This window comes from Mauremys reevesii, linkage group 10, assembly GCF_016161935.1.
Source record: "Mauremys reevesii isolate NIE-2019 linkage group 10, ASM1616193v1, whole genome shotgun sequence".
Lineage (NCBI taxonomy): Eukaryota > Metazoa > Chordata > Testudines > Geoemydidae > Mauremys > Mauremys reevesii.
Genome location: NC_052632.1, coordinates 41,473,666 through 41,485,632, shown reverse-complemented (window position 1 = coordinate 41,485,632; position 11,967 = coordinate 41,473,666). Strand labels below are relative to the sequence as shown.

General features: G+C 51.2%; 1 protein-coding gene across 4 annotated transcripts in view; it reads left to right on the top strand.

Annotated features, from left to right (window-relative positions):
• The first annotated feature begins 5,109 nt into the window (after positions 1 to 5,109).
• CPEB1 (cytoplasmic polyadenylation element binding protein 1) overlaps positions 5,110 to 11,967 on the top strand; it is a 79,562-nt gene continuing 72,704 nt past the window's right edge. For 2 of the 4 annotated variants that reach the window (XM_039492859.1, XM_039492855.1), the window contains exon 1: positions 5,111 to 5,252. In XM_039492859.1, the coding sequence (XP_039348793.1) occupies positions 5,238 to 5,252 (15 nt within the window). In that variant the 5' untranslated portion in view covers positions 5,111 to 5,237. Of the gene's footprint in view, positions 5,253 to 11,967 lie in introns of all 4 variants that reach the window. The other 2 variants (XM_039492858.1, XM_039492856.1) reach the window with 2 other exon arrangements.

Here is an 11,967-nt window from a genome sequence, read left to right as displayed (position 1 = left end):
ACTTATAAGAACATAAGAACAGCCATACTGGGTCAGACCAAAGGTCCATTTAGCCCAATATCCTGTCTTCCGACAGTGGCAAATTACTGGTGCCCCAGAGGGAATGAACAGAACAGGTAATCATCAAGTGATCCATCCCATTGCCCATTCCCAGCTTCTGGCAAACAGAGGCCAGGGACACCATCCCTGCCCATCCTGGCTAATAGCCATTGATGGACCTATCCTCCATGGATTTATCTAGTTCTTTTTGGAACCCTGTTATAGTCTTAGCCTTCACAACATCCTCTGGCAAGGAGTTCCACAGACTGACTGTGCATGAAGAAATACTTCCTTTTGTTTGTTTTAAACCTGCTGCCTATTAATTTCATTTGGTGACTCCTAGTTCTTGGGTTATGAGGAGTAAATAACACTTCCTTATTTACTTTCTCCACACCAGTCATGATTTTATAGACCTCTATCATAGTCCCCCTTAAATCATCTCTTTTCCAAGCTGAAGAGTTCCAGTCTTATTAATCTCTCCTCAAATGGAAGCCATTCCATACCCCAATCATTTTTGTTGCCCTTTTCTGAACCTTTTCCAATTCCAATATATCTTTTTTTGAGATGGGGCGACCACATCTGCACACAGTATTCAAGATGTGGGCGTACCATGGATTTATATAGAGGAAATATGATATTTTCTTATTATCTATCCATTTCTTAATGAGTCCCAATATTCTGTTAGCTTTTTTGACTGCTGCTGCACATTGAGTGGATGTTTTCAGAGAACTATCCACAATGACTTCAAGATAACATAAGAACATAAGAACATAAGAAAGGCCGTACCGGGTCAGACCAAAGGTCCATCTAGCCCAGTATCTGTCTACCGACAGTGGCCAATGCCAGGTGCCCCTGAGGGAGTGAACCTAACAGGCAATGATCAAGTGATCTCTCTCCTGCCATCCATCTCCATCCTCTGACGAACAGAGGCTAGGGACACCATTCTTACCCATCCTGGCTAATAGCCATTTATGGACTTAGCCACCATGAATTTATCCAGTCCCCTTTTAAACATTGTTATAGTCCTAGCCTTCACAACCTCCTCAGGTAAGGAATTCCACAAGTTGACTGTGCACTGCGTGAAGAAGAACTTCCTTTTATTTGTTTTAAACCTGCTGTCTATTAATTTCATTTGGTGACCCCTAGTTCTTGTATTATGGGAATAAGTAAATAACTTTTCCTTATCCACTTTCTCAACATCACTCATGATTTTATATACCTCTATCATGTCCCCCCTTAGTCTCCTCTTTCTTGAGAGGTAACAGCTAATTTAGACCATCATTTTATATGTATAGTTGGGATTATGTTTTCCAATGTGCAATACTTTGCATTTACCAACATTGAATTTTAATTATAGACCAAGATCAAGTCACCCCTTAACCTTCCCTTTGCTATGCTAAATAGATTGAGCTCCTTGAGTTATCACTAAAAAGCATGTTTTCTAATCCTTTAATCATTCTCCCTGGCTCTTCTCTGAATCATCTCCAATTATTCCACATCCTTCTTGAATTGTGGACATCAGAACTGGACACATTATTCTAGCAGCCACATCAGTGCCAAATACGGAAGTTAAATAACCTCTCCACTCCTACTCAAGATTCCCGTTTATGCACCCAAGAATCACATTAGTCCTTTTGGCTACAGTGTCGTACTGGGAGTTCATGTTCAGCTGATTGTCTACAATGACCTAATCTTTTTCAGTCACTGCTTCCCAGGACAGAATCTCCTATCTTGTAAGTATGGCCAACATTTTTTGTTCCTAGATGTATGACTTTACATTTGTCTGTATTAAATGCATATTGTTTGCTTGCCTTACCTAGCGATCCAGATCTCTCTGCCCTCTTCATTTTCTACCACTCCCGGACAGCAAATTTTATCAGGGATGATTTTATGTTTTCTTCCAGGTCATTGACAAAAATGTTAAATAGCATAGGGCCAAGAACTGATCCCTGCGGATCCCCACTAGAAACACACTCGCTCAGTCATGACTCCCTGTTTACAATTATATGTTGAGACCTGGCAGTTAGCTAGTTTTTAATCCATTAATATGTGCCATGTCAATTTTGTATTGTTCTAGTTTTGTCATCAAAATGTCATGCAGTACAAAGACAAATGTCTTACAGAAGTCTATTATAGCAACACTACACATTTATCAACCAAACTGGTAATCTATGGGAAAAAATTGAGTTAATTTGATGGGATCTATTTCCATAAACCCATGTTGATTGGCATTAATCATATTATCCTCTTTTAATTCTTTATTAATCAAGTCCTGTATTAGCTGATTCATTATCTTCCCCAGGATCTGCCAGGCTGACAAGCCTAACATTATCCATGTTGTCCCATTTACCCTTTTAAAATATTGGTATATTAGCTTTCTTCCAGTTTTCTGTAACTTCCCCAGTGTTCCAAGAGTTATTGAAAAGCAACATTAATGGTACAGCTGCTGAACCAGCTCTTTTAAAACTCTCCAATGCAAATTAGCCAGACCTCCCGATTTAAAAATGTCCAACACTGGTAGCTGCTGTTAACATCCTCCTGAGTTACTACTGGAGCAGAAAGTGTTTCATCATCATCATCACAGGACATGACTATGTCATGCTTTTTCCCCAAATATTGAGCAGGAATATTATTGAATACTTCTGCCTTTTCTGCATTATTATTATTGATAATTCCGCCATTTCCAACTAGTAATGGACCAATACCATTGTCAGGATTCTTTTTGTTCCTAATACATTTAAAAACTCTCTTACTGCCCTTACATCTGCTGCCAGCTGGCCACAGATTTCTCCTTTGAGCAATGTGGCAGTGTGGCATACAAGTTCATGATGCCTTAAGTTCATACTTTCCAGAATCTAATTCATTGCCCTCTGCCTAACCTCCCCAAATTCCCCCACATCTCTAGCTGATTAGGTTGCTGAGAGCCTTGAAAACCTGAACTAAGTGAAACTGATGCAGTGAAGTCTGCCTGGGGAACCACAAATAGCTCTGAGAGATGTGAACTGCCTCTTTCATTTCACTAGTGGCTAACTCATACACCTAGTAATATATGTTGAATGTCAACATTGTGGACTATTTCACCACTCATTAAGGCATGCTAGAAAGGAGATGCAGGATGATAGTATTAAGATCTGCCCAACCTCCTCTGAATGACAGCTCAGCCCCCCTCACCTATGGGGAAATGAAGGTCAAGAAGCCCAGTGGGCCGGGGCATACCTGCCTCACTGAGCCCAAGATGGTGTTCTTGGATCCCAGTGAGGAGGAGCTGAGCACATGGAGACCAGACAGCCTGCAGGCATAGTTGTAATTTGAACATCTGCACAAACTATAGTTAGCAGCATTTCATGCGGGCAGAGTTCATTTTATGGGTAGAGCTTGGAAAAGCACCTGTTTTTCTCCCCACTCTGACCCCTGCCTATACCATTCTCATTTCAGACATGTCTTGTTCATATTAAGAATTTTTTCCTAAAATTTGTTAGTGGTTGTAGCAAAACTAGGAATGCTAGGGTACCAATGGCTTTTTAAGCAGCATATTATGCAGATACGCTTCTAGCTGAGTTGAATAGCATGGTACTTAAAATGCCTGTCTATACTGTTCTTGATGTTACTACCACCAGTGTTAGCAGTGAAATGAAATTTTAAAGAAAAGGGTGAAAAACAACCAGTGTACTTACAGTTAAATAGTAGATTATATTAGGCATCTCCAGAAAGGCCCAAACAATCAAAACCAAATAAAAAAATATTTTCAACAAACCAGACAAGAATAGTCAGTTAACTAACACAGTCAATGCACAGATACAATAGAGCACAGTATTACAACCTGGGCCCCAATCCTGTGGATTTAACATGGTGCCAGACTCTCAGCTGGTGTGAATTGGCATTAGCTCCAGTAAAGTCTATTCCATCTGAGATCCAGACCCTCAGAGTAATCTGATACACGACTACCCACAATGGCTTTGTAAAGTTACTTTTGTGCTTAAGACTTTGGAGGATTAGGGGATTGAAGTCAATGCTTGCTAGATGTGCACAGGTTGGACTTTGAACACTTAACTGGTCATTTTCCTTAAACTTAAAAATATATTTTAGAGGCCACTCTACACTACACACTTATATTGGTACAACTACGTTGTTTCGGCGTGTGAAAAATCCACACCCCTGACTGACATAGTTGTACTGACCTAACCCCTTGTGTAGACAGTGCTATGTCAACAGGAGAGCTACCACCTCCCAGGGGGGTGGATTAACTATGCTGATGGGAGAAGCTCTCCCATCTGCATAGTAGCATCTACACTAAAGTGCTACAGCTGCACAGGTACAGTTGCACCGCCATAGCACTGTATGTGAAGACAAGCCTATAGTCACTGAGGGCTGAATCCTGCTATGGATCCATGCAGAATTTTCCTGCCTGCCCATTGGTTCAGGGCATTTCCCTCTGGCACCTGGCCTCTCTGCAGGCTGCACTGTCATGTTAAAGATGAGCGAGGGTCATTGCAACTTGGCTGCATTTTATTGAAATAAAATTAGGTGGTGGGCTCCTGCCAAAATGCCCCTGTGATGCTGTGGATTTCTAAACCATACAATGCAAATTCCTAGCAATCCTGATATTTCACGAGTACCTCAGCTTTCCCATGTGACTGCACACATAGCCCAGGCCATGGTGTGAAGAACAAAGCACAGTGAGGGGTGACAGGGAATGGATTACAGAAGTCCTAGCTCCTAGTCCCCTCTAGAGCTGGCACAGAACCCAGGAGTCCTGAGTCCCAGGACCCTTATGCTAACCAATAGCTCCCACTCCCCTCCCTGAGCTAGGACGGAGCCCAGAAATCTGGGCTCACAGCCCCAACCACTAGGCAACACTCCCCTCCCCTCTCCTCTCCCAGAGGCAGGGTAGAACCCAGGAGTCTTAGCTCCCCCCCTGCGCAGCTGCCGAGCCAGCCCCGAGAACGCGCGGCGCTCCCTTTAACAGTCCTTAGGGAGAGTCTGCAAACTCCCCGGGGCTGGGGCCCCGCGACGGGCGCGACGGGTGTGGGCGGGCCGCCCGGCCCCGCCCTTTGGCGACGCCCCCTGGGCGCCGAGAAGCGGGCACCGCCTGCGCGGGCGGCTATAAAACCCTCCGGGGCCAAGCGGCGCCCGTTGCTGCTGGTGCGAGAGACCAGCCAGCCCCACCCGCCCCGCAGCGACCCCAGCCGCCCAGCCCCATGGCCTTCTCTCTGGTGAGTCCGCCGCGCCCCTCCCCCCGCCGAGCCCCGGGGGCGGGGCGGCACGTGCTGGCCGGCGCGGAACCGCGTGTTGGCTTTCACGGGAGGGGGCGGCGCGCGAGACTCCTCGTGACGAAGTGTTGGTGGTAGGTAGAAGGTGGGGGGTGGCTGCTCTGGCGGGGGGCAGATGTCACCCCCCCCCCCGCGCTGTGTCTGAGTCCTGCCCAGCCCCCCTGGCTCGCGGTGGGCGGGACTGGCGAGGGAGGTCTCGGGCGCTGCTCCCCGCGGAGAGGGTCCCGGGCACCAGTGGCGCAGCCAGACCCGCTGGGCTCTGACCGCGCCAGTTTGCCGCTCTCGCTCTGCGGAAGTTTCTGCGGGGGGCGTGGGGTGCAATGGCCAGCAGGTGCCGGCGTCAGCGGCTCGCTGGGGCAGCGAGACCCGCCCTCTAGCTCCTCCTGCAGCCCGGCTGCGAGCTGTGGTGCTGGGCCAGTAGAGTGCGTGTGAGCTTCCACCCTCGCTGCGCAACGTCCAGTGGCCCGGGCCCGGGCTCCCGTCTTCGCGGTGCTGCTGGCGTGGCGTGCACGGGCTGTGGGACCCGGCTGCGTGTCTGGAGGGGAGCAGCCTGCCGCCCTGCCCGGCGCGCTCCAGCTGGGGAGTTTGCGGGGGCTGGCGGCTCCGGGGTGGTGAGGGGGTGGGGGCGCCTGGCTCCGGTGTCCCGGCGCCGGCTGGGGGGCGGGACGGCTCTAGCTTCCCGCAGCGGTGGGGCGGGGTCCTGGCGGGGCGCTCCACGCTCGGCCCCTTTAAGGGCCGGTCCCCGCAGCGCCAGGCGGGCCGCCCCCTCACGTGGTTTCACACGTTCGCGGAGGAGCCCGGAGCTGCAGCCGCGGCGGAGCCCCCTCCCGGCCCGGCCGCCCCGGCGCAGACACGCCCGGCCCGGCCGGGGCAGCGGCACCTGTTGGCAGCGGCAGGAGGGCGAGCCCGCCAGGTGAGGGCCGGTCGGGGCCGGAGGATGCTTGGTCATGGCTGTGCCCCGAGGGCCCGCGGCGCTGCTGAGGGGAGGGCTGGCGGTCCCTGCGGATCTACCGGCGGTGGGTGAGGGGCTCGCACTGCCGGCGGGGCGGAGAGGGGCCCGGCCGGCGGGGCAGGATGAGCCGGTCGCGAGTCCGGGCTCTCTGTGCCTCCCCCACCCGCGGCTGGGGGGCGGGCCGGCAGCGCTGGCTGCGGGTGGGTCACCCCTGCCGGGCGCCGCTCGGCATGGCGCAGAGGCCCTGGGCTCGGACGGTCTCCAGCTTCTCGGGTGAGAGCAGCTGTCAGCGTGGGGCGGGGGAGCCCGGAGGCACCGCTCTCGGCGGGGAAGGCTGGTCCAGCGTGAGCCGCGGTTCCGTGCTGTTGCACTTGCTGCTGCTGCTCTGGAGTAGGGGAGTGAGCACAGCGCTCTTCTTAGACTGACAGGAATGGTGGTTGGAAAACCAAAGTTTGAATTAACTATTTATGGTAAGGAATTGGCATAAGCACTTGGGCTCAGCTCTCTTCTATAATGTACCTTACTTTGCTATGATTTCTGCCAGCCCCCCTTCAGGCTTGGGCTGAATCTCTGCTCGTTTTCCCTGTCGTGTCCTATTGTGAGCAAGGAGACTAGCACTTGGTGCTTCACTGCCTGGTATTTTTCCTAGCTAACCTTTAGAGACTCAGATTGTACAGAACCTCTCTACAAAGATGCAGCTCAATCTGAACATTGTGGGCTTGTGAAGAAAACACTAAATCCCTTAGGAAGAAAGGTCTGCACACCATAAGAAGTTGTCAGATAAAAACACTGGGTAGTTTCAGTCTGCCATAGTTGCTGCTGCCTATTAGGGCACATATGGCTAGGATGTCACCAGGGAAACCTCCAAGCAGACCTCTCAGGATTTGTTTTCCTGTAATGATCGCTGGCTAGAAGGTGTGTATTCAGACTGAGATTTGGAGAAGTACACAGAGGATATGGGTCCTCAATCCTTCACACATCATAATGAAAGCTATTCTCAGCTCTTCTGAATTTAGAGCTTGTATAAAGAGCCAGATCCTTGCCCCTGGAGATGGAAGTACCTCTGCTTAAAACTGGAAGACAGTTGTGCAACCTTTCTCCACACCTAAGGGCTGTGGAGCCCCATTTAAAGGTGGGGGCAAATCTCCCCCCCCTTTACCATTCAGCTACTCCCAACAGCAGCCTGACCTTTGACCCATGAACCCCTACACTAGGGGTTCTCAACCTTTCTGAGCCCCCATGATGTGCTATAAAAATTCAGTGGCCCACTGAATTTTTATAGCACAACAACACTTTTCCTGCATCTCCAGTAAATTAAAAGCCTGGGTTGGCATTAGGGCAGGGGTAGCAAGCAGGGCGATTGCCCCAGGCCCTGCAAAGCGAAGTTGCTTGGGCTTTGGTTTCAGCCCCAAGCAGCAAGGCTCAAGTTTCAACTTTCTACCCTGGGCCCCAATGAGTCTAATGCCTGTCCTGCTCTCGTTTTATTTTCTGAAACCTGCTCCTGGGCCCCTGCTTGAGAGCCACTGCTCTACACAATCTGAGTTGCATTGCAACCTGGTGCATGGGGTCAGCTGTCACTCAGATTTGTTCTGTCCAAAAAGTGGTTGGGCCACAACCATGGTGCCCCTCAATTCCATTTCCTGTACCCACACATGCATTTGAATGTGGGGGGGAGATGGAGGGTGACTATCTTCCAAACTTGTCTGAGTGAGTTTGTGCACATGATCAAAGTACAGTTGTGTGCTCTGAGTGCTGCTTGGCTGCTTAATTGGGAGTGGGGTAGAGGAGAGCGTGGTACAAAAATGCTCCCTTCTTGTGGCCTCAATTAGGTGTTGCTCACAAATTGTGCATATCTGATCCCCACATTACTTAGGCATGAAATAGTTTTGAGATTTAAATTTAGCATGTGGGTTAACACCTTACTGATGAATGGGGCTGTTCAGACCTCAGTTATTGTTCCAGGCTGCCTGAAGAATCGTCTGTCTCTACATCTGTTATACTGAGCTTGCTTTTGATGCTTGATTCATAACCATAACATCTAGATATGTTCTTCAAAAACTGAAGAACAAGAGAGCTTCAGAGATGTGCCACTGTACTGCCATGTACTGCTCCAACCTGAACTGTACCTTGGAGCCCTTACTTGTAGGAGCTACTCAACTTTGCTGAATGATGCTCCACACGAACCAAAGTTGGCAGTGGTCTCCCCAGCACTAGGACGTGTATGCCACACCAACTTGTCAAGCCACTTTTCAGTTACCTGATGACTGTCTGCCTAGCTGAGTGGCTCTGGTGATGCAATATAGTGCTCTAATTATAGTACAGCTTATTTGTCTTAGATAAGAAAGTGGGTAACTTAAAGCATTAAATGATATTGGGGATTCTGTCCAAAGTGCTGTAATGCCATAATGTAGTATTTAACAATAGCCAGGGGTGTTTATCTTGTCTCCCCCAAAAAACACTATTGCATTAGATAATCCAGGGTCAGACTAGGGGTAGGGTCAGATGCTTGCTGCAGCAGCTGGAGAGACTCCCAGACAAAGGCTTGGTCTTGCATTTAAAAATTAAGTTGTAGCACGGCCCTCAGAGCTGTGAATGGCGGTGGAGCTATGCCAACCTAACCCCTGGTGTAGATGTAGCTAGGTCAGTGGAAGAATTCTGTTGACCTAGCTACTGCTGCAGGATTACCAACAAGCCTGATCAGTTAAGATGACCTAACCCTGGCCTAGACTGCTCTAGTCAATGAAAGGACTCTTCTATTGACCTAGCTACCGCCTCTTGGGGAGGTGGATTACCTGTACTATGCCAATAGGATTAACACTTCGCATAAATGTCTTGTTTATGCTTGAAATGCTGCCAGAGTAATGGAAGAACACCTTCCATTGCTGTAGAAAGTTTCAGCACTACAGTGCACTGTGCTGTGGCTGTCCTACTGCAGTGTCTGTAGTGTAGTCAGGGCTGAAAGCCATGCGGGGAGCTCCATAAGCCCCAACTTCCCTTGGCGCCAGTGGGCAGCAGCTCTTAGAACTGCCTCCTCTTTGCTGCCACAGCTGAGGGCTGAGCTACTCTCCCAAATTAGGTCAATGTAGTAGTGTGGCTAAGGGATGTGAAACTCCCCCTGAGATGTAGTTAAGCCAGAGGTAGGCAAATTATGGCCTGCAGGCTACATCCGGCCCACAGGACTGTCCTGCCCAACCCTTGCGCTTCTGATGGGGAGGGGAGGCTAGCCCTGGCCCCTCCCCCGCTGTCCACCTTCCCAGTGGGCAGCACACTGCACAGCAAAGTTGCGTGCTCCTGCAGGGCAGAGCAGCAGCATGTCTGGCTCTGGCCAGGCAGCGTGGCTGCCAGATATGCTGTTCTGAGTGGCATGGTAAGGGAGCAGGGAGTGTGGGGGGGGTTGGATTAAGGGGTAGGAGGTCCTGTCAGGGAGTGAGGATGGCTGGATGGGGTGGAGGTTCTGGGGTGGGGGTGGGCAGGGGATTGGATAAGTGTAGGAGTACTGGGGGCCAGTCAGGGTGGGGGTGTGGATAGGGGTTGAGGCAGTCAAGGAGTGGGGGGTTGGATGGAGTGGGGTCCTGGGGGTGGTTGGACAAGGGGTGAGGGGTCCCAGGAGGGTGTGGTCGGGGGACAAGGAGCATGGGAGCATTGGATGGGTCAGAGGGTTCTGAGGGGGGCAGTCAGGGGGTGGGAAGTGGGAGGGGGTCAGATAGGGGGTGAGGGCCAGGCTGTTTGGAGAGGCACAGCCTTCCCTATCTGGCCCTCCATACAGTTTTGTAACCGATGTGGCCATCAGGCCAAAAAGTTTGCCCACCCCTGAGTTAAGCTGACTGTAGTCAGGGCCAAAAGCCATGGGGGGAGCTCCATAAGCCCCAACTTCACTTGGCTCCAATGGGAAGCAGCTCTTAGAACTATCTCCTCTTTGCTGCTGGGCTGATGGAGTTCTTCCGTTGGCCTAGCTGCTGTCTCTAAGGTAACTTTACTGCAGTAGTAAGCATCTAAGCTGCCATGGAACTGCTGTTGCTATGGCCTTTCTAGTGTAGATATATCATGAGCCAATAGTTCTCAACCAGAGAGGTCTCCAGGGGATACATCAAATCATCTTCCAGGGACATAGGCGGCAGGTTTGTATAATTTTTGGTGGGGCCCAAAATGGTGGTGCCCCCCCACTCCCGCCCTGTAAGCCGATATAAAATGAAGCTACAACGCGTCAGTGCCACAAGATTACAAGGGTCAATTAAAAGTGGAAAGTCAGAAGCAGCACTTGCCTACTTCAATATACAGTATTATATTTTGTTGCACCTGTTGTGATGAAGTGGGAATGTTCTTAATATTTTCTCTGAATACAGTGTGGGTGCCTCAGTTTCCCCTGCAAGATGCCAACTGAAGGTGTTGGGGACAAAGATCAGGTGGCCTCCTTGTCCGGAAGAGACACAGAGGCCAGAGGAGGGAGTGTCAGTTTGGAGCTGGCTGGGGAAATGGGGAGAGACCCAGAACTTGGTTCTGGGCTCCCCACCCCACCAAGATGGACCTGACAGAGGGGCTCTGTTTTCTGTACCAACAAGCTCTGTTTAAACTGTGTTCCCGTCATCTAATAAACAGTCTGTTTTACTGTCTAGCTGAGAGTCACATCTGACTGCGGAGTTGGGGTGCAGGGCCCTCTGGTTGCCCCAGGACCAGCCTGGGCAGACTCGCTGTGGAAAGTGCATGACATGGAAGGGCATGCTGAATGCTCTGAGGTCAGACCCAGGAAAGTGTAAGCTTCTTGCCCTGGAGACAGTCTGCTCAGAGAGGAGGCTCCCCCAGAGTCCTGACTGGCTTTGTATGGAGTTGTGCCAAAGCATCACAGCATCCCCTTCCACACCGTGCACTTCCCAGAAGTCCGCACAGGCACTGACACTCCCTCCTCCGGCCTTTGTCTCTTTTCCAGGCATTAGGAGACCACCCGATCTCTGTTCTCCAACATCTTCAGTTGGCACCTTGCAGGGGAAACTGATTTGGGAGAAATGAAGTAAAAGCTGCCCAAACCGAGCTTGAGCACTCCTGAATTTTGAGGTGTTCAAATCCAGAGGGCAGGTGCTGGGGGTGGGAGAGGGCTGTGGGCTCCATGGGGGAGCATGGCAGCAACCGTCTGGAGCTGCACGGAGCCAGACACGCTGGTCTGAGTGGCACAGTAAGCGGTTTGGGGGTTGGAGAAGAGGTAGGGAGTTCCGGGGGGCAGTCAAGGGACAAGGAGCAGGGGGGGTTGGCTGGGGCAGAGGTTCGAAGGGGCAGTCAGGGGACAGGCAGCAATTGGATAGGCATGGGAGTCCAGGAGGTTTATCAGGGGACAGGTAGGGGGTGCGGTCCTGGGGGGAGTTGGGTGGGGTATCAGGAGAGGGCAGTTGGGGACAAGGAGAAGGGAGGCTTAGATAGGGGCTGAGGTCCCTAGGGGCAGGGGTCTCGGGAGGGGGTAATCAGGGGACAAGGGCCAGTGGTGCTTAGATAGGGGGTGGAGGTCCTGGGGGGCAGTTGGGGCAGGGGTCTGGGGAGGGGGCAATCAGCGGCCAGGGGCTGGGATTCAAAGGGCTCTGGGCTGCTGGCAGCCGTGGAGATCCCAGAGCCCTCTGATTCCCAGCAGCGGCTGAGATTTAAAGGGCTCTGGGCTCCCCGCCACAGCGGGCAGCCCAGAGCCCTCTGATTCCCGGCTGTGGCTGGGATTTAAAGGGCTCT